Source organism: Filicampus tigris, chromosome 8, assembly GCF_054856515.1.
Source record: "Filicampus tigris isolate MCC_2025a chromosome 8, RoL_Ftig_1.0, whole genome shotgun sequence".
In the NCBI taxonomy this organism is placed as follows: Eukaryota; Metazoa; Chordata; class Actinopteri; order Syngnathiformes; family Syngnathidae; genus Filicampus; species Filicampus tigris.
The window spans coordinates 1873404-1895311 of record NC_141224.1 but is presented as its reverse complement, the minus strand read 5'-3'; the positions used below and the strand labels follow the sequence as shown (position 1 = coordinate 1895311).

Genomic DNA, 21908 nt, shown 5'->3' with positions numbered 1-21908 from the left:
TTTTTTTTCCCACATGTATCTGTACTTCTACGAAAGTACAGGGTCTGAGTACTTGAATGAATTACAAACTAAAGTTTGGAACTTGTCCAAACACTGCATGTGGATTAATGACTTCATGGTAGGAACGCAACACCTTGAAAAAACGTCTTGTGGGATAGTGACAGGAAATGAACGAAGGTAAACAAAAACCAACCCCGCACTCTTGTGCAATGTGCGGTTTATTCAAGAAAAAAAAATCAGATAAGGAGAAGAGCGGAGGCCTGCAAACGTCACCCAACTATGCATGACTGTGATCAATCTGTTCAGGCTTTTAGTTGTAGTATCTTGAGCATGGCTTTTTTTTTCCTCTACTTTCATACAACATGTTTCTTTGAGAGGAAACAAAACAACAATTAAGCTACAGTACAGTTACACAGAATACACATTTGCTTGACTGTTTTCATACATTTAGTGCAGCATAAGGGAGACTTGGTAAACGCCGAAAAAGGTTCCTCCGCCCTGTTGGACACAAAGAGGCATTTGTGAAAGCCGTCTTTGCGTTGACACGACCTCGGCTTACAAATCAGGTTAGTCTGGTTCGCTGTGCGAGACAAACCCTCCAAAACAGACAGGGAGTCGACCGTCGACACGCAGGAGCTTTTAATAGTCCCGTAGACACATGACCGATGACATCACCCGACGTACAGTATCTGTGTCAACCTGCTATGCTCCCTCCACCAACATGTCGTAACGGTGAAAAATCAAAAGAGCATTGTAGGATTTGCCCAGGAGGAAATTCCCTCGCATACACTAAAACATGCAAGCAGCGTAACGGCGGGGTTCTCACTCTGCTGGTTTATAGGGTCAAAGGGACAGATTACTTTGTTGTCATTGGCAACTTTATGAAGTGCGTTGGCATGGTTTATGACAGAGACACTGATAAAGACAGGAGCTTATCTTCCTAACATAATATTTAGCTACTAAAACTACTAGAAATACACTGCCCAGCCCTAAAAAAAATAAAACATTAAAAAAAGTAACACACTGCACTATAGGGTCGGATTGCCTGTCGCTTTCATTATAGCACAGCATCGTTGGGATAAATTTACTAATTGTATCGGGTCACAGCTGTAAGCCTTCTTCAGCACATTCCAAAGATTCTTACGGTCTGGACTCTGCGTTGGGGGGGTTGATCCATGCATGAAAATGTGGTCTCATGCTCCCAAAACCAGTTTCTGTTTTCTTAGGAATGGGAGAGTTGCATTACTTGTCAAATATCAAACATGGACAGGATCAGGACAGGATTACTCAACTCAACTTCATTCATAGAGCACTTAAAAATAAAAGAACCTAGCACAAAACAAGTGCTTTACATAAATACAATACATACACATAATTAATAATAACAACAGCAACAATAATAACAAATTTTAGGTCAAGACCAAGGGTCCGTTTCACAAAACACAAAGTCCGTCATTTCAGGGTTAACAGACTCGGAGTTTTCACTAAACCTGCTTTGTGAAACGCAGCCCTAGACTTTGAGACCAAGTCAAGACCAAGACGTCCAAGCAAAGTCAAGACCAACACTTTGAGTCCAAGTCAAGAGCAGCTTTTAACGCCAAGTCGAGGGCAAGACTTTGGGACCAAACGTTGTGGACATCTCAAGGTCAAGACTTTGAAACCAAGTCATGACCAATCCTTTGAGACCAATATTTTGAGGTCAAGTCAAAGTCACGACTTCCAGGCAAAGTCAAGACCAACACTTTGTGGTTATATCAAGATCAAGACTTTGAAATCAAGTCAAGACCAAGACTTTGAGACAAGATCAAGAGCAGCTTTTAAATCCAAGACGTACCAAGACTTTGGGACCACGACAGTGTGGACATCACAAGATCAAGCCTTTGAAATCAAGTCAAGACCAAGACTTTGAGACAAAGTCAAGAGCAGCTTTTAAATCCAAGACGTACCAAGACTTTGGGACCACGACAGTGTGGACATCTCAAGATCAAGACTTTGAAACCAAATTATGACCAATCCTTTGAGACCAAGTCAAAATCAAGACCATAACTTTGAAGCTCAGCCAGAGCTTGAGACAAAGTTAAGACCAAGCCTTTTTTGGCCAGGTCAAGACGCAAGAGCAATACTTGGAGGCCATGCCTTTGAGAACAACACATTGATACCAAACGAAGACCCAGTCCAAGACTTTGAAACCAAATCAAGACCAATATGTCTGAGCCGATCCTCAGTCATCCAGGGCATGGTCATCTGCAAAGATTGAATCGAGGTAACGCATCTGTTCTTGTTTGAGACCAAACCGTGAGGCTACTTTTAAATTAAAACAATGATTGAAGACCACTAATGCAATCAATTCTCCTATCGGTCAATTGCTGAGTTAAAACCAGACATTTTGGGTGGGGGAGGGCTAGGCAGTGTATCAGTCAACACAGGTTTACGACAACAGCGACAATTCAAATACAGGCATTTAAAAACGTGTAAACAATGTGACAAAGCAACTTTGTGAAACAGCGGTTGAATAAATAAATTGCGTCCTCCGGGACTTTAAAAGTCAGCACAGCTCCTCGGCTCTTGAAGCACATGACACAAACTTCCCTTTTCAGTGTGCATCATTTAATAAGACATCAATAGTGATGGATGTTGCGGAGATGGGAGTAAGTCACAAAAGTCTCAGGTCTTAACTTTCAAGTTTCAAGCAAGTCCAGAGTCACTGTGGCAAAAATCATGTCAATGTCGAGCAAGTCCAATAGTCATCACTACTTGGGGTTAAGCAGGTCATGAAGTCAAGTCATGCTCGGCACACCATCCCCTCGGCACTCGGCATTAGCATGTAGTGTCAACGCTATCTGTAGTCGCGTTAGTCGGCTGTACCAAAACGTTCGCAATCACAGTTTTGAATGGTCCCAAAGCAGTCTCCGCATTGTGTATTACTTTTGTCTTCTCATTGAAACACAATAAGTTCATGTTTGACCAGTTGTAGGGTGACTAAACTGTGAAGTTAGCGAAGGTGACCTGTCTTGTGGGTTTAGGAGTCACAAATGAAGTTGAAATCGCAGTTGTGTCTCATAGGCAGCACTTCTGAAGCTCGTTTTTAAGCTTGCAGATTTTAGGCTTGCAACACAAAGCAAAAAAAAAAAAAATTGCCGACGTGACAGCTCGCAACTTGAAAAACTCGTCGAGGCACACAAAAGTCAAGGTATCGCTTGAGTTTGAGTCTAATTCAAGCTGAGTCTTTCATAAGTCTTAATCAGCCAAGCAAGTCCCAAGTCTTAAAATAGCTGTCTTGATCAGAGTCGCCCAGCTCTGCTATGTGGGAATTTTATGCTGCACTTGCTGCTCCACACAGGCAATCTGCTTTAGCTCCTCCGTCTCAGGACTCTGCTGGAGCGAGGCGTCGTCACCAACGCCCAAGTCCCACACTGAGCCCTTGGGTTCCGCTCTGACGCAACTCAGCGCCGCCAGTGCCCACTTCCTGAAGTCGCCGCTCAGGCCGAAGTAGAGGAGCGGCCTGAGGCAGGCGTGGACGCAGCCCAACGCCGCCGTGACCGTCAGCGATGTTCGCGGCGGGCTTCGCGGAACCCCGGACGAACCGTCCGAGTTCTTCTCCGCGCCGCCGAACGTGTCCACGACGAGCGCGACGTTGTACGGAATCCAGCAGAGCGAGAAGACCCCGACGAGGATGAGCGTGACCGCCCTCTTTCGGAATGTTTTGGCGGGGCGCCGGAGCCACGGCGTCGCGCACGAGAAGCCGATGACGACGGCGGCGGCGGCGCTAAGCACGTGGTGGGGAATGCGCGACGCCAGGCGCCTGTTGGCGGGGTAGAGGCCGAGGACGCACTGAGTCTTCTCCTCCTTCCACGGATGGCGCTCCAACACCATGAAGAGCCACTCGGGGACGGTGAGGAGCAGGGAGACGAGCCACACCGAGAGGCAGCTGAGGTGGGCCGACATGGGCTTCTTGTGGGAGTACAGCTGCTTGGCCTGGACCAGCCACAGGTAGCGGTCCACACAGATGATGGCCAGGAGAAAGATCCCGCAGAAGAAGTTGAGCTAAGGAGAGGAAAACAACGGCATTTAGTTTAAAGAGGGCAAAGCAGAGGTCCCCCTATATTGCTCATTACTGCACCCACAAAGACTAAGATGTAATGTTGTAGTTCACAAGATCGGTCTTGGTCTTGAGACCGGTCTTAAGACCACTTTTAAAGGGTCTCGGTCTCATCTCGGAATCAAAGGTATTTTTACTTGGTCTTGTCTCGGTCTCGGACGGTGCGGACTCAGGATTTTTGATTAAGACTGGTCGAGACCGGGCCTGACATTTTTCATGCCTTATGACTCAGTTTTATAGAGTATGATCGCAATAATTGTCGAAGTTGAATAACGACAATGCTTAGATTTGAGATTTCTTTCACTGTAGTATTTCAAAAACAACAGCAGAATTTGCTTTTGTTGCAAGTGTCATGAAAAAAAAAGATACTGGTCATTTTGTTCGTTTTTTTTTTTTGGTGTGATTTTTCTTTGATAAATACAGTCTTGGTCTTGTCTCGGTCTCGACCTCCAAAAGTCTTGGTCCTGTCTCGGTCTCGATACTCTCTAGTCTCAATAATGTCTCGGTCTCGATTGATGTGGTCTGGACTACAACACTACTATGACGCAACAGTCACTGGCTAGCGAACCCACTGTTTCGGCTTCAAAAAAATGTTTTCACCCATTTCTAAATTGCACAGAATTGAATTTGCAACCACACAACGTAACTCAAAGCAAGGTAAATATAATGTTGTTCCGTGGCTGAAATGGACGAATTGCATTTCCATTTGTTTCAATGGGACACATTACCTCGGTTTGTGAACGTTTTGGTTTGAGAACGGGTTCATGGAACAAATTACATTTGTAACCCGAGGTCCCACTGTAAGGGACCAATTTCAGCAAGACAAATAGTAGTCATCATCAATTAGGACTTTGTAGTTCTGATAAAATGGAAAAAAAAAAGTGCTCTAGTGTGCAATAATTCTTGATCTTTAGAATATTTAGCTGAAAGCTATTGTTCGAACCCCTAGCATCGTTTTAAAGTGTGTGTGTGTGTGCGTGTGCGTGTGTGTGTGTGAGGAGGGGGGGTGGGGGGTCGCTATAAGTCTGTCTCCTTTAACTCATTTTCACTTTTCATTTCCCCTTCTTGCGACCCTTTCCCGAAATGCCCGGAGAGCTTTCATTTTCACTTTCCTTATCTCATCAGAGGCCCACAGAGAGGAATGTATTGATTTTTCAACCAGTCCAAACGTGACATTTTCTTATGGAATGATTAAGTTCAACCAAAATGTTTGCTAAACATATGCCTCCAAATTCAAATTGAAACTGCTTTTTTTTCTGATGGCAAAGCAACTTACTGCATAGGAAAGGCTGTTCAGTATGATACAAGCATTACAATAAATACAAGTTGTGTTGCTAACATGCTAGCTAACAGCTGATGCAACTAGCATGTAGCTGATTGCATGGTTGTGAATGATTAGAATAAAAATGACTGGAAACGCTTGCTTGAACTCATTTATTTATTTATTTTTTTTAAATGAAAATTTTGTAGAATACATTTGTATGATGTGTATTCTGTTTTGGGGATTATTGTCTTGTTAAGGCCATCAGTGTTTTCTAGTTAGCGAAAAGTCAACAATAATTAGCAATTTACAATGTAAATACATTCTGTGATTTTTTTTTAGGGATCTGTATTTCAAAATGTATTTTCTGAGAACCCTTTACTTTCTAAATTTGTAAAAACTCATATCTGTACTTTCTACTCTGCAGTGAAAAAAAACCCCAGCCACAATTAATCATCTCTGTCTGGTGAGCCGATTGTGTTGTTTCATGAATGCAAACAAAGAAAGTTCATTGAAGGCAATTTACTGACATTGAATTAGTCTTAATTTGTGTTAATTTATCAAATTTATGATTTTTGTTTTCGCTAAGGTGATTTTGTTAAGATGGCCTTTGCTGTAGATGAATTTGCCTATTCCTATTTTGGATTATTTTTTTTTGCCCATTTGACATTCATGCTCTAACTGAAAAAAAAAAAAAAAAAAAAAAAATCAGACGCGACTCAGTACTTGAGTAGTTTTTCACTGAATCATCTTATTATTTGGAGGACTACTTTTTAAGTTTTACTTGACTCGTAATATTCAAAAATAACAGTACTCTACGGTCTGTACAATTACTTTATCCGTTGCTGCTACTATTTTTCTTTTACTTAAGGACAGCAGTTGACTATTTTTTTTTTACGCAAGGTTCTGTGCTTCTACTTAACTGCAGAGTGTGAGTACATTCGCCACCTCTCATAACTACTCCCATTAAAGACATTTTGGATGTGCGTCATTTTGCCTAAGATCTGTAAAGAAAGTGAAAGGTGAGGGGGAAAAAAAAGAGGTCCAAACCTTAAAAATAACTGCGCTGATCCTGCAAAGAGCGAGCCCGACGCACCATCCGCAACTCTGGGTGGCCTGCGCCGCCCACAGGGGCAGCGTGAGCAGCAGCAGGACGTCGGCCACGCTCAGGTGGAGGATGAAGACGTCCGACGTCCTCCGCGCTCGCTTTTTCAGCGCCAGCGCCGCCAGCAGCAGCCCGTTCCCCAACAGGCCCGCAATCAGCACCGCCGAGTAGACGAGCGGGAGCCACACCCTCCGGCCGCCCCGGGACTCCGGGTCGTCATCTTGGTACACGTAGTCGTCGTCGTAGTCGTAGGTGACGTTGAGACGGAACAATCCGTCCAGGTTGACGTCCATCTTGGTCCTGCCGCTGCGGAGACAACAGTGCCGTCTTCAGAAGGAGTCGAAACAGATGGAACGCTTCACTCCCTTACTGCGTTTTGCGAATGTCCACCGCAAAAGTGTTTTGAAAGAACACAAGTCGAAGTCTTACATGGGAGGGTGTCATCGTATGTTGCAAGGGTAGCGTGGGTTCAAATCGGAAGTTCCCTCGGTCACACGCACGCACACTCACGGAAAAAAGCCGAGCTTCAGGAAACACCACCCCCCTAACCCGCCGCCCCCCCCCCCCCCCCCCCCCCCCCCGCTAACGTGAACTTACAACGCCTGATAACCCTTCAGCTTTTTAAATTGACATGAGGTTGATGCAAATGTCACGGGTAAGCTATGCAATGATGGTGAGATGACAGCAGGGATCTTTCGGGAAGTGTTGCTCTTCCACTGTGTGCTCTACACAACAACAGGAACGGGGGACGTTCCAGTTCAACCCACAATGGGTGAAAATCTGCAAAATAGACCTGGACGATAAATTAAAAAAAAAAAAAAAAAAAAAAAAACGTTTTTAAAATCATGTTCTGACTTATAGCCCCTGATTCGAAACTAAAAGCCAAGAAGGGGTTCTGACGTAACCTATCCGCCTTATTCCTGGGGCCTCTGATGTAGCAACAAATATGGGCGCAACTTCCTGTGAGATTCCAGAAGTAGTAGTGAGTCATTTGTTACGAACACTTTTCGTTTCCCAGAGCAGTTTTTGGATTGTGTTTGTGGTCGGGTGCATTGATCAATCGTCCGGGATCCATTTCCTTAATTTGGAGGGAATCAGTGATCAGCCAATCCCTTTAAATAAAACCAATCTTGTCCACCAATCTTGTCTCCCTCTGCAAAGATCTGAAAAGGTCAGCCTCTGTCCTCTTCTGCTGTGAGTTGACTAATAAAGGTGTTTTGTTTTTATTTGAGAGAACTAGATCATGGAGTTCAAACGTTTGTATCGGTTCACCGGTATTGGTCAGTGTTTTACTATAAAATAAGATTGGAACACTGAAGGTCAGGAAAAAAAAAAAAATCGGAATCGGCACAAATTGGGATCAGCAGGTCAAGTTTTTTGTCAGCAAGAACATTGTGATGCTGCATCACTAGTTTGTGACTAATTTGTGTGTGATGAAGGCTTGAGCGAATATTAGCTACATAGCTATAAGCGCCGTTGACTTTCAAAATAAAAATGTTGTTGATCGACGAATGCTGGTCCTCATTTCATCAGATGCCAAACTATATTCTCTCCCTTTTCTCTGTTCTGGGAGGGCGTTGGGTGAACTTTTGTGGGTCCAAGGATTTTTCAAATCTTAATTTTTATATTTCAATATTTTTTACATGTGGCACACATGTACTGGGCCGAATACATTTCAAGTCAGTGCGATTACATTTGGAAGCAATGGGTCAAGCTCTCTGGGGAAATATTTCTGTCGACTGAAAATGACATCACAACTGCTCACAACGACCAACCACGGCTCAGATTCAGAAAACAGTTCAGCCGTGATTGGTCGTTGTGAGCAGTTGTGAAGTCATTTTCAGTCGACAGAAGACAAAATGGCCGCCCCCAGAGATGGCTAAAAACAAGTTGCTGCTTAACCTATATTCCACAAACGCAAAATTAATCAGAATGCCGTGTTTCAACTCGTGGGCCTGCTGGCCGGGAACATATTCTTGAACAAAACTATGTTTGGATTGACTTACACTTTAAGTTCTGGTCTTCATCTTCACTAATTCTGCTTTGACCATTTCAATGACATCGTCAATGTGCGAACTGTCACCAAGATCGGAAGCTAAGCACTAAACCAGCACAGAAATAGCAGCCACCTAAATGACTCCCCCATAAGTCAGGTTTTGTGGAAAGGTTGAAGTCACCGTACCCGCTCATGACACTTATCACACACGTCACCTAATTTGTCAGATTTTTTAAAACTTCGTCTGTGCTACAGATGACTTTAACATCAACGTTAGTCATTGTTTGTAACAACTTACATGTCTTAGTCATCACAACAGACTGAATTAGAGAATGGAGCGCTTTGTATTGAGTCCCCTTAAGGGAAGGATGTCCTAACTTCTCTCAATGATAAGACAAATTTAAAAATAGTTTTTAAGAAACATTCTCAAAACAGTCCACTGCAGGTCAATAAAAAACATAGATTAAAATAGAAACTACATAACTGATTTAAATGAGATAAAATGTCTACGTCTATATTTTATAATATCTTTAGTTCAGTTACATGTTACCGTGTAACACTCGGCTTTTTCATTATCAACTGAAGGAGTACTCTGATACCTTGAAACATAGATTTTTTTCTTTTAAAAAAAGGTAGTGTCTAATGATTGAATCTTGTAACATGCAATCGTTTTCAACATTTCCAAAAATTGTGTGATAAAACGAAACCAGTATTCATTTTTTAGACACGATGATTTTCAAAATAACACTTTGAATATCACAAATTAATTCAAATTTTAGAAAAAAGTGTGGGCAACAAATGAGCAAAAACAAAATTGAGATTGCGTTTAGTGCATCCGCGACATCACGTTTTTTTTAGCTACAATATTGGCATTATCGTTTTAGGCACGAGCATAATCCGACCTGGAGCGTCATTTCATTTCAGATCATTCATGCTAATATTGACAAGGAAAACAGCCAACGTTACACATGCACCAAAGGAAAGTGAGACTCATAGGTGTCAATGTTGGGTTTGCCTTATACTTGCCTTGTAACATGTCTGTTTGTTTTTCGTGGTACAGCGCAGAGAGTACCGACTTCCTCTAGGACCATATCAGGTCGTGCGCTAAGCCACACGTCCAGTCCACACAGTAAACAAATACAGAGCAGCTCAGCCTCTGACTAAGAACAACAGTGTTGTGCAAACACTACTGCCAGTGTCATTTCTCCTGGTCTCTTTTGGGAGGAGCCAAAGTCATAACAAATGACATTATTGGGGTTTCTGCAATATACAGCATTCTTCATTTCCGAAATAGAAAACAAAGTGTTAACGCTGCGCCTTCCAAAAAGAATACCATTGTTGTTATTTTACTATTTAGTTTACTTGAGCATCTGTAATCAACCGGAGCGCTTACCGTAAGCTGTTTCAGGTATTAAGGAAACGAAATGAAATGAAACCATTAAATGTGTTCTTGTTTACAAAAAAACTAATTAGACGGTAGACCTTAAACCCAAAGTAAGTACTGAACCATGAATTTTGGCATACCGCAAAATGTAGTAATAGAAGTATGTGAATTTTAAATGTTAATCATCAGTGGAACACCACCGATGAGTATGACACAGCCGCACTGTCAGTGTTCGGCTTGTGTAACACGTACATTAACGTCCCCTCCAAGTCTCACATTGCCATTATCGTCTAAAGTGCTGGCAACAAAAGTGAGTACATACAAATTGGACCCCCAATTGGGCATTTTTCTCTTTGCGACAATACAGCCCAAAAATGTTAAAACGTAGAAAAAGAATGATAACAACAATGGTGCTCACCTTTAACAGGGGGATGACGGCTGCAAGGTTCAGCTCGTTCGTGGTCCAAATGAAAAACAGGAAAAAGCAGCCCACTCCCTCCACACACTCTCTCTGTGGTGCAACGCAACAGTTTTGGGGTGGAGGTGCAGGAGGTCTGCAGGACGTCAAATCCAGATGAAAAGCGAAACCCAGAAGATGTCCATTCTCGTAACGCTGACGGGGTTGGGGGTCGCACTTGAGACACGCAAAGCGCGCGTTGGTGACTGAAAGAACCAAAAACAAAACGCGGGGAGAGAAAACTACAACACACACACACACACACACACACACCGCAACAACGACGCGTTTTTGGTAAATCGCGGCAGGAGTTAATGACTAATTAAGTCGCTGAATTTGTACGAGTCAACAAATGTCATCTCAGGGCTTCCGACCAACAGACCATGCACGACCACAAACACAGCGACGGCATACGTACGCTTCAAAATAAAATCGCTTCCCGTCTGAAATCGGAAGAAAAACGCTAAATGACAAAATTATGACTGGTTCATGTCGGTTTCATAAATAACGTGTTATAACACTTGAACAGATCGTATTATAACGGTTTAATAAGGAATAAGCATTAGAAAAAGTTGTATTTTGAAGGCTACACGAGCGCCCTTTGAAACTTCCGACCACGGGAGACTCTGACTTGACGCTTGTGAACAAAGAGGGACACAAAGCGGGCGCAATGACAGCAGATGGCCGATAGAGGGAGCTCTTAAGTAGTGTTCAACTCCAATGTAAAAATGTCGACTTCAATGTCCTCTTGTTACATCGATGTCAAATGTGCATTTTTTTTTAAATAGAACACTTTTTTGGTAAATATATATATTTTTAAAAATCCTCCAAAAAATGTACAATTTTTAATTGATTCATTTGGTGTTTTTTGATGCCGCCTGGCCAGGCAGGACTTGCTTGCAAAAGAAAAAGAAAGTTTCTAATCTCAAATCTCAAAACTTTTTCCTTGAAAACATACTTTTTTTCTTGACAAAATCAAAAACATTTTTTCTCAATCCTGTCATACTAATTTCTTTCTTGAGATTGTATGACCTTTTTCCCCCCAAAATATATAAGTAATTCATGTAAGGTTTATTTCAGTTACAGCATTCTCAACATTGTATTTTGTATATTATGTATATTTATACATTTTTTACATTTATTTTTTTCTCAGAAAATATAGCGTTTTCCTTAGAAATCTTTTTCTTTTTTCTTTTTTTTCTTGATAATATATAACCTTTTCTTTAAAAAATCTCTCAAAATATATAACTTTTCCCTTGAAAATACACAATATTTTCTCAAAATCATGACTCCTCCTAAAAACATAAAATTTAAAAATGACTTATTAAATTTCCATTTTTCTCAAAAACATATGTCTTACATCTCTTTATTTTTATTTTTTTTTCCACCCAAAAATGTACAACTTTAGTTGAATAAGATTCCAACTTTTTTTCTCAAAGATATGACTATTTTCATGAGTTCAGGAATCAAAAATAGCACCCAGTTTCTGAAGGATACAAAACTTTTTCCCTGATGATGTATGACTTTAATTTCGTAATACATTATATACAGTATATATTTTCCCGCTCTTTTTGTCTAAAATACACTTTTTAAACACACAGAATTTTAAAATGAACACGAGAAGACAGAGTTGATAACACCCCCCCCCCCCAAAAATGAATCATCCAAAACAAAACATAGCATAACCAATGCTAATGGTTGCGTGCCACCTTGAACATATACGTGAGTCACAATCATTTCCTCTTTTTTTTTTTTTTTTTTTTTTTTTGTCCAACACAGAGCGGCTGGCTGCAGCTGTATGTTTGGAACTGAAGAGACAAAGTCAGCACAATTATATTCCAAGATGACACTAACTGTCTTCGTGCCCAAACAGGTACAGTTCAGTTGTATTTAACTTTCTAATTCAATGCATTTGCATTGGATTGGTCAGAACTAACTATTCCACAAGATTACCATACAAAAAATATACATCCAACAAATAGGTCATTGATTTTTTTTGTAAAGCAACAACATCAAGCATGAGACAGCACCATACCGACACCTGAGAACATTTTCCAGTCTTTGTCACTGACCCAACATTTTATTTCAGTGCACTTTCCCTTTTGATTAGGTGTAAAAAAATATGAGGGGGCTACCGTATAACGCTTTTCCACTGCGCAGTACTTACTCGGCTCTAGTCGCAATTGATGCATCGTCATTGGCAAAACCTGGTACTACAAGATACTATTTCTAGTACCCGGTTAGGGTTCCTGTTATAAGACGCAAAGACATGACAAATCACACGCTGTAAACTCTAAACCTGTGCTCAGCAACCTTTTTGAACGTGAGCTATTTTTGGGGGACTCATTAATGCCAAGGGCTACCAGTTTCATGCACATTTCTGTCATCGCAAATTTGCTAACGTTATCTTGAAGTATGATATATGTGATGACACTGATCGTGTTCATGATTTCTCTCAAGAATGATTTCGGAAACATATGCTGTCAATATCAATATGCAAAAATTCATTTCTATAGATGCAATGCATGCTCTGCAAATATTAACATTTTCGAAGGGTTACTTCATTGGTTCATTGGAGGCTACATGATGCCCACGGGCACACGTTTTTTAATTTTTATTTTTTAATATTAATTGAATATTTGAAGAGGAAATGTGCAATTGATCAGAATGCCGACTCTCAAATAATCCGCTCTAAGTAAAGAAGATTCAAGTCTTAAAGCCAACGTCAATCGAAATCATTACTTTCACCCTCTCGCAAGCAAGCAACATGGCTGGGAAGTCATTGTTTATCATAACATCCACAGTCAGGGTCTCATGAAATAAAATGTATAAGGACGTACGCAAAGCCACCTCCGGGCCACCTCTCACTGAGGTGCTGTTCCTCTCGGGTCAGCCCAGTGAAAAAATGATTGCTACGCCCCTGGCACCAATATGTGGAGTTTTGCCATTTGCGAAAATATATATATTTTTAAGCCCCCACAAACTCTTGAAAACAATGCAAATAAATTGCCAATAAGTGAAAAAAAAAAAAACGAATCGACACAATATGCTTTTTTTTCCCCCTCTTTTTTCATGAAGTACCAGCGGAAGACAATTGAAAATGTGCATCCGGCTCTCAAGCCAGCGGAGCCGGCCGGTAGCGCGCAGTGGAAAAGTGGCGCTATTTTTGAGCCCCTCGACAAGCCCGTCAAAACCACCAAAATTATCTTCCCACCATGACCGAGTAGGAGGTGTTTTCGCTGTCGGCGGAGCTGTAGGCGGCCTTGCGCTTCCTCTCCCTCCATCGGTCCACGCCCAGCCAGCCCCTCTCGCCCAGCGGCCCCTTGCACATGCGCGCCATCTCCCTGCGGAACTTGACCCCCACGAAGCCGTAGAGCAGCGGGTTGAGGGCGCAGTGCGACAGCCCGAGGCTCTCGGTGATCACCGTGCCCATGTCCACGACGCGGCCGAAGCGGCAGCCCCCCGCCAGCGCGCCCAGCCTCTGCAGCCCGTCGGCCAGCTGGAAGCAGTTGTACGGCGCCCAGCACAGCACGAAGACGGACACCAGGGAGACGATGAGGCGCAGGGACTTGCGCTTCTGCCGGCGGGTGGCGTTGCAGAGCGAGCGGAAGATCCGGACGTAGCAGTAAAGCATGACGAGGAGCGGCAGGCCGAAGCCCAGAGTGACGCTGAGCAGCTGCAGGCCGGCCACCCACTCCGCGGCGTTGTCGGTGAACCACATCTGGCACAGCGGCGGGCCCCGCCCCTGATTTCCGATTTCCGCCTCGCTCACCTGCTTGAAGGCGATGTCCAGCCCGCCCAGGGACAGGCAGCCCGCCCAGATGAAGGCGCAGGCCACCTGCGCCTGGCAGGCGTTGCGCTTCCAGCCGGAGGTGACGGCGTGCACGATGGCCAGGTAGCGGTCGAAGCTGATGCAGGCCAGGAAAAGGATGCCGCTGTAGCGGTTGAGCGAGAACAGAGCGCCGGAGATCTTGCACATCGCCTCGCCAAACACCCACTGGTGGGCCCACTGCGTGGCGAACAGCGGCAGGGTGAAGGCCAGCAGCAGGTCGGAGATGGCCAGGTGGAGGAGGAAGGTGTCGGTCAGGGAGAAGGAGCAGCAGCCGCCGCCGCCGCCGCTGCCGCTGCCGCCGCGGGCCTTGCGGTAGCGGCGGATCACGCACAGAACCAGCGCGTTGCCCACCGCGGCCAGGATGAAGACCAGGATGTAGACCACGGGCAGGTACCTCTGCGCAAAGGCGTAGATGTCCTCGTGGGGGCAGGGGGCCGCGTACGTCTCGCTGGTTTCCGGCGACGACGTGTCGTTGTCGTAGTCGAACATCTGCAGACGCACAGCGACGTCAGTTTTCTTGAGCAAAACACAACATTAATCAGAAGGCCGCGTTTGGACCAGTGGGCCCGCTGGGAACATATTCTCGAAAAAAAATACCTTTGGCTTGATTTCCACTTTAAGGCGCTTCACGTTGAGCTTTGTCACCATCTTGCGGCATCTACATGCCAACGAACTATGTCCAAGTGTGTTGAGGAGCTTCAGATAGTGATTTGCCGCCACCTTGTGGCATCTGCAGGCGATTGTAAAGTTTTTGGGGGGTTGGAGGGGGGTGTATATCAAAGGCGGGTGGTGTCACCGAGTGACAAAGGATCCTGAGTTGATGGCCGTTGAAACTCTCAGATGGTACGTTTTTGTACCCCTCAGATCCCTCCCACCCCTCCCTCAAAGGGTTACATGCAATTTTTGAAGAGCTCTCTTCTACAACTGGATAATAGCAACAGGCTATTAACATTTTTCAAATTGAGCCACATAATGATGTGTAAAATAAATGCCAATTTTCTCTGAATAAAAGAAATGGATTGATCAAGTTTTGGAAAGGAACTCTTCATTTGTAGCCTAATGTTGCGCACTTTTTTTGGACATATGTGTACGTGTTATAAGACAAAGAAACGTGGCTCTCCTGTAAAAAGTGCAAAAAGACACAACGGGGGTTCCAATAATGAAACGTATGGGCAACACTGTCGTAGCTTGACGCCCCAAAATGGAGCCCTACTGTGCTCCTGCTTTCACAACTGCACCAAAGAAAAGAGCGCTGCAATCCAATCAGGATGACACCTTCAATTGATCCATGTGATATTGCAGTTCTCCGTATTAAGAATAACATTTGCTCAGAAATATGCAACGCTTCCAATTTTGGCTTAGTATTAGTACAGTATTGAGAGAACATATTTTCATAGTAATAATAGAACATATTTTTTGATGAAATGATTCATGGCATTACAAATATGGAGAAAAATAACAGAACCGTATTTCTTTCACCTTAAAAGGAGAAACATTGGATGTTCTGATGTAGTGAGACTTTGCTCTATTTACATGTACGTTTTTCTTATGAATATTCTCCAATAATTTGGCCCCGAATGTAGAAAAAAACAAAGCCACTCACCCAGTAGTCCTCAGTGGTTGCCATGTAATCATCATCCATGTTTGTTGCAGACGCGGACGAAGCGCAGCGGCCTGCAGACTGCAAAGTGGAGCAAGAAAAACTGCAGCCACAGTTGGATGGATGAAGCAAAAAAGAAGAAGTCACAATTTCGGGAACCGAATCCTCACACGCTTTAGAACAGATGCAGACATAGCTTGTCGTAGGAATGGATGAGTGTCTTATTTTTGCCTTGGAGGAAATTGTGACACGTTTGGGCAAAAAAGAAGAAAAAAAAAAAAAAAAACGTGCTGCAGACAAGTTTAAAAAATCATCGAAGGCAGACGGACAGTGCGTGACTGATTTGGGTGCCGTGGAAAAACGTTCTGCAGCACCATCATTACTTTTTTTTGGGTAATGTTTAAATAGCATCACGCAGCCTAAAAAAAAACAAAACAAATCCTATAAATGAAACAATAAGCTACGCACACCACAGGAAGACAAGTTTGACTCACCTGCTGAAGACCTGCGAAGATGACAGGAAACGGACATGCAGAATGAATAGAAATGCAGTAGAAAGCAAAGAGGGAAATCAACAGTCAAGAGTATAATGATGACAGATCGAAATATTCCGACAGTGGCCCTTTGGTTTTATCTACATATAATATATTCTATATACATTTTACATTGCATATTTATTTCTATAGCAATATATATAACTATATATAATTTATTATTGTCTCTGAACTTATCAAAAATTCCTGGGGAAAATATTCAGACTAAGGTTGTATAATACAATGGTGCCTTGAGATGCAAGTGATCCGATTTACACGTTTTGGAAATGACTCAACTCGGCTCACAATAAGTGGCAGTTTGGCAAAAAGTGGAAAATCGAAAATCAAAAAGAGGCTCCACAGTTTGTTGCAACTCTCACTTGAAGGTTGCTATCAAACTAAAACATGGTCGTTACCTGAGCAACTGTGATGTCATTTTCAGTCGACAGCAAGTGGCAAAACTCGCAAAATGTTGCCGCTTAATTCATATTCCGCCAACGCAATATGAATCAGAATACTGTGTTTGGACTGGTGGGTCCGCAGAGAACAGATTTGATTGTCAAGGCAAATTTTGACTTGACTTCCCTTTTAAAGATGACTCTTTTCACTAACATGGATTGGTGCGTTTCAAATCTATTGAGGTGACATCACCATGCCAACTGCCATTGAACAAATGTATACCTAAAAAAAAAGAACTTCAGTTGGGTTTTCTCAAAGCTGCTCTCAGTAAAAGGTGCTGCTATCCAGTCTCACAGTGGTGATGATTCATGAAGTTGTTCCCACTTCCACTTTTTATGGCTAAGCTTTAAAAAAAAAAAAAGTCAAATATTTTTCATGACCGATTTATGTTCACAAGCGTCTCATCTGCCAAAAGTGTGAGGAACTGAATCGTCTTGCGGTGACTTTTGTCCCGACGGAGGGTCTTCTGGTAAACTTTGCGATTGCGCAATAGTGTAGATGTTTCTTGTACTTCTGCTCCGGTCGAAGTTGTTTGGAACTGGCGCCGCTTGATAAAAACGGCACGTATTCCAATCAAGTAGTGCATCCACATCACACTTTAATCCACTTGTATTTGAAGGGGGCAAACCCGCAGAAAATGTGGACTTGTATACATATATCTGGGCTTCTTTGAGTGGCTGTGCACTTTTTCAAACAGCCAAGTAAATACTTTAGCTGCCCATTTCCATGACTTGTAGGCTGACTGAAGATCTGCCATTTTCAAGCAACGGCAATCGAATCCACTTTGCCTGCACAAAAGTCAGGCGATGAACCGTCACATTAAACCATGTCCAAGGTCTTGAGAAGGAACAGACCAACTTGGAGGTAAATCACATGAAACCTCGAGGACATTGCCGCCAAAGTATATGAGCCCTGTACAGGTGCAAAAATGGGCCCAAATTGTACTGCCATCAACAACAACAACAAAAATCAACTCACTTCATGTTCATTTTAAAAGAGGGCTTCTGTTGACTTCTTTTGTACTACTCGGGGGTTTTACATGTGCCTCTCAATTTTCAAACGTACCACAATTGGGTTTGCCAGGCCATTTTTTTTTTTTTTTAATCATGTGTGACCATTTTTTTCCCCCAACAGGGCCGATGTGCTTGCTAAGTTATATGAGTTTTTGTGCATGTTTAGGCCCTCAAAAATAGGCTTGTTGTTTTTGGAGACAATAAAAATAAAAAATTACATTAGGGACCTTGAAGCGGTCACTTTTGGGGCCCTAATAAAACGCTTCTTGCTTCGATAGCATTGCATTTCTTCATACTTTCTTATATGGGAAAAGAAAATAATAACTTAAAAAAAACAGGGAAAGCAGAAGGTTTTCACTTTCATTTTCTTGTACGGGACAAACGTGTCTAGCCCCAAAACAAGTTGACCTAAGGAACGCAGGGGAATCTCTCTGCACATGAAGACACTGTGGCAGCAGGTAACAAAAAACTGTGAAGGGCAAAAAAAAAAACAACATCTTCAATCTCTGTTGATAATTCAGCATCAAACATACAGAATGAGCATTGTCAAACCTCAGTCGAGCTTCTCTGGAGGAATTGATGATCGGCCTTCAATGTAGGTCGGCCAGGCGCGCTTCAAGACCACATGGCAGGCTCGCCCGAGAAGGACCATGATGTCAGTCTGTTGTTTCTGCCCTTGTGTCAGGATCGAAGTTTTTTTGTGGCGATGATGGCTGTTGTTTCCTTACTGTTTTTGTGAGGCCCTTATTAATCGTACTATGCTGCCCTCTTCTGGTGCGGAGAGGTATGCGACAGGTAACGTTGCCTTACAGCGCGATGGCAACGAACCACTTTCACTTCCTTCATTGACACGTTGGCGTTTCAAAGTGAAACGAGGCTAACATGTCACGGTTCTCTTTTCAAATTTCTTAGTAGTGCTATATTTATACAGCAAAAGATCATCGAAGCAGCTGCATGCATTGACCAATGACCAAATCAGGTTTTCGTTGAAATGAATTAAAATGCCATTAATCAATTGCGGACGTCAAACTATGAAAGTTAATCAGTGGCGGGGGTGGTGCGGCCATCATGTGGTTCAACCGGCCCGGAAATGGACCGGCCGTTCGGGAAAATCAAGCCATTTTACCGAAATTCCCGATGGCCTGAACGCCTTGGCTGTGTACTGTACTTGTGGTTGTAAAATACTGTATTACTTTTCTACCAAGTACTTTATGGTTTTAAATTGACTCTAAAAAAAAAAGGATATAGAGTCAATAAAATCTTAAAATCGCTCAAATTCTGGGGCGCTTGGATTTACTTTAGGGGTGCTTTCGCACCCCCAAGACACGCCTATGTTTATAAGACACATTGGTGGAAAAGGTTTGGAGATGATTTATCATATTGGGGTTTCTTATTTGGCATTTGAAGTTGAACATACAGTAGGTGTGTCTGCATTTTATATCCACTGTACATTTGAAAGGTCCAGAGTGTCGAAACGTACGACAGAAACTGGTTGTTTGTTGATATGTGCCCTGCCATTGGCTGGCGACTAGTCCAAGGGTGTACCTGCCCCAAGTCAGCTGGGACGGGCTCAAGCAAACACGTGTGGACAAACGCTCTTGAAAATGGATGAATGGATGATTTGTTCCATTTGGATGGCGAAACTGCTCAAATCCAAACACATGTTCAACAATCCATCGTTCCAGAGTCAGATGCATGGCGCGTGTGTACACACCACACCCGCTCCATTTTCATTCCTCCTTCGCTCTTCAATTACTGTCAACTGATAAAAATAAACAAAACAATCTAACACAAATGAATCACGGTGGGTGCACTGCACCCTTTTGAATGGTGCGCTACGCCCCAAAATCAAACACTGGAGGTGGGTCACGCGGGGGCTATAAGAGCCCATCCGTGAGTGCAAGTGCATATCGGTGAACGTTTTTGTTGGCGGCTCGCGGCCATGTCGTTCCAGCCCAGCGTGATCAGCTCCCAGCCTCAAGCGAGCATCCACCAGTACGCCGTGTCCGACTGGAGCTCCAACACGCTGGACTGCTGCGACGACTGCGGCATCTGTACGCGCTGAAACCGCCGAGCGGCATCCGTTGCCCCCCCCCCCCACCGGGCGACGGCGCTCTTACGCTGTGTTTGGTCGGCAGGTCTGTGCGGGACCTTCTTGCCGTGCATCTTGGAGTGCAAGGTGGCCCAGGAGCACGGGGAGAGCTGCTGCCTGGCCTTCCTCCCTGGCTCCTCGGTGGCTTTGAGGACCAGCATCCGCCACAAGTACCGCATTGAAGTAAGTTTGGGCTGCTTATAGTGCTTAACAACCTTTTTTTTTTTTTTCTTTTTTTTGCGCTTATAATGCTTAACAGCCTTTTTTTTTTTTTTTTTTTTTGCGCTGCTGACCAGTAAAAATAAATCGCTTAATTTTTTTCTTTATTTTCTAAATTCAAGACGGTTCAGTTGTCTTGAACTTTAAAGTACCTTTTATTTAAAAACTATAACTCAGTGGGGCCTTGAGGTTTGCTGACTCACAGGTCAACGAGTGGAGCCCAGAATGCAAAACAAACATGGTGAAGCAGCATTTAACTGTTATGCTGCGCACAAATGCAATAAACTGACAACAGAAGTGAAGTCAGCTCCATGTGTGAATGATTTGAAGTCCAGGAAAAAACTTTGTATCCATCCATTCATTTGGTAAGATGAAGCTCATCCCAGCTGGGACACCCTGGACTTGTCACCAGCCAATCGCAAGGCACATCAACAAACAAAGACTTTCTGTAGTACATTTCGACACTCTGGGCCTTTCAAATGCTATGTACAGTGAAGTGGAGCCAACTGAGATTTGAAACCTGAACCTCAAAATGTGCTCATTTTTTTACAAGTACAATATATTGGTTATAAACTAGACATTTACAGTTTGTGTAAAAATTGGTGTGAATGCTGACATGCCGAATGGAAAAATATGGATGCATGTGGAATGATGTATAATGATATGGAATGATTTAAATGATATGGAATGGGGATTTTTAATTTTTTTTGGGGTGGGAATGGAAACAGTAAAAATGTTGAATTTTTGCTCAGTAGGCAATTTTTGGCAAGTTGAAAATTGTTCCCAAGGTGAATTGAAAAGAAGTCGAATGTAGTAGATGCAAGTCAAAATAATGGGCGGAAAAAAAATATGAATAACCTATGTGTAAATGTTTTCAGACAATTAGTAACTTTTTGTAATCCCTCCCCCCCATCACTGTCCGCGTGAATCCTGAAAATTGTGAAAATTCGTGCTGCATCCACGAAATGTGTTGTTCACCATTAGCATCATTAGCACTAGCGGCTCCTTAGAGGAAATACTCCGTCGTGTATGGTCACACTATCTAACCATGTGCGCTTCCCGCTTCCTCCCACAGGGCTCGGTGTGTCAAGACTGGTTTGTCATGGCCTGCCTGATGCCGTGTGGACTGTGTCAGATGGCACGAGAGCAAAAGATGAGAGGATAAGAGTGGGGGGGGGGGGGGGGTAATCTCATCTGAAGACAAACACTAACTATTTGGTGGACGCCATGTTTGTTCAGTAACATTCTGAATTGTCATGCAAGTAATTAGAAGTTAACAGGTTTAATGATAATACTTCTCCTTTTCTGGGATGGAATCAATTGCTGATGTTATCTAAATCAGAGGTCCCCAACCTTTACCGAGGCAAGGCACATTTGGGAAATTTCCAAACAAAATTGGCACAAAGAAATGTCTACATAATGATCATCTCATGTCAATATACTCGCAAATTTAGTGAGTGTGAAATCTCAACCCGTATAGTTGAACACAAAGCTATTATTCTACAACAAATGCACCTTCTACCATCAAGGAGGAAAATATTGAATTATTTCACCGGTCACTATACATCGCTGGAATAGATGAATGAACAAGGATACAATATTTGTCGTAAATATGAATTCAATGACAGTAACAATGTTGGGAACAATTAAAGACCCTGTGACTTGAATTCCTTCTTTTATTTCAAAGCACATTCTGCTTGTTTGAAGATCATTGCTGAAAGCGTGCAAAGACTGAGAACTAATTGTTAATTCCATAATTAACTTGTCAGTTTTCCAGATTTTTGGGGGGCATGGCTGTTCAGGCACGAGCCTTCGATTGCATCAGTGGCAATTGCAACATACAGTTAGCTACTGTACC

General features: G+C 43.0%; 3 protein-coding genes across 4 annotated transcripts; 1 reads left to right on the top strand and 2 right to left on the bottom strand.

Moving 5' to 3' along the window:
* Window positions 1–200: 200 nt before the first annotated feature.
* On the bottom strand, window positions 201–10686 carry cxcr3.3 (chemokine (C-X-C motif) receptor 3, tandem duplicate 3). The gene is made up of 3 exons (XM_086039180.1): window positions 10264–10686; window positions 6411–6771; window positions 201–4044 (listed from the first exon to the last, which is right to left on the bottom strand). The coding sequence occupies exons 2-3, from the start codon at window positions 6756–6758 to the stop codon at window positions 3301–3303; spliced, it is 1092 nt and encodes a 363-aa protein (XP_085895306.1). The 5' UTR covers window positions 6759–6771; window positions 10264–10686; the 3' UTR covers window positions 201–3300.
* A 1068-nt stretch (window positions 10687–11754) lies between these two features.
* On the bottom strand, window positions 11755–20017 carry cxcr3.2 (chemokine (C-X-C motif) receptor 3, tandem duplicate 2). 2 transcript variants are annotated; one of them, XM_086039439.1, is made up of 3 exons: window positions 18292–20017; window positions 15738–17514; window positions 11755–14623 (listed from the first exon to the last, which is right to left on the bottom strand). In XM_086039439.1, the coding sequence occupies exons 2-3, from the start codon at window positions 16143–16145 to the stop codon at window positions 13505–13507; spliced, it is 1527 nt and encodes a 508-aa protein (XP_085895565.1). In that variant the 5' UTR covers window positions 16146–17514; window positions 18292–20017; the 3' UTR covers window positions 11755–13504. The 2 variants fall into 2 exon arrangements, 1 of the variants encoding a protein (XP_085895565.1); XR_015087995.1 differs by lacking the exons at window positions 11755–14623; window positions 15738–17514 and adding an exon at window positions 17547–18208.
* cnfn (cornifelin) lies at window positions 19550–21215 on the top strand. The gene is made up of 3 exons (XM_086039443.1): window positions 19550–19793; window positions 19878–20014; window positions 21126–21215. Exons 1-3 carry the CDS (start codon window positions 19682–19684, stop codon window positions 21213–21215), a joined length of 339 nt encoding a protein of 112 aa, XP_085895569.1. The 5' UTR covers window positions 19550–19681.
* Window positions 21216–21908: the final 693 nt, after the last annotated feature.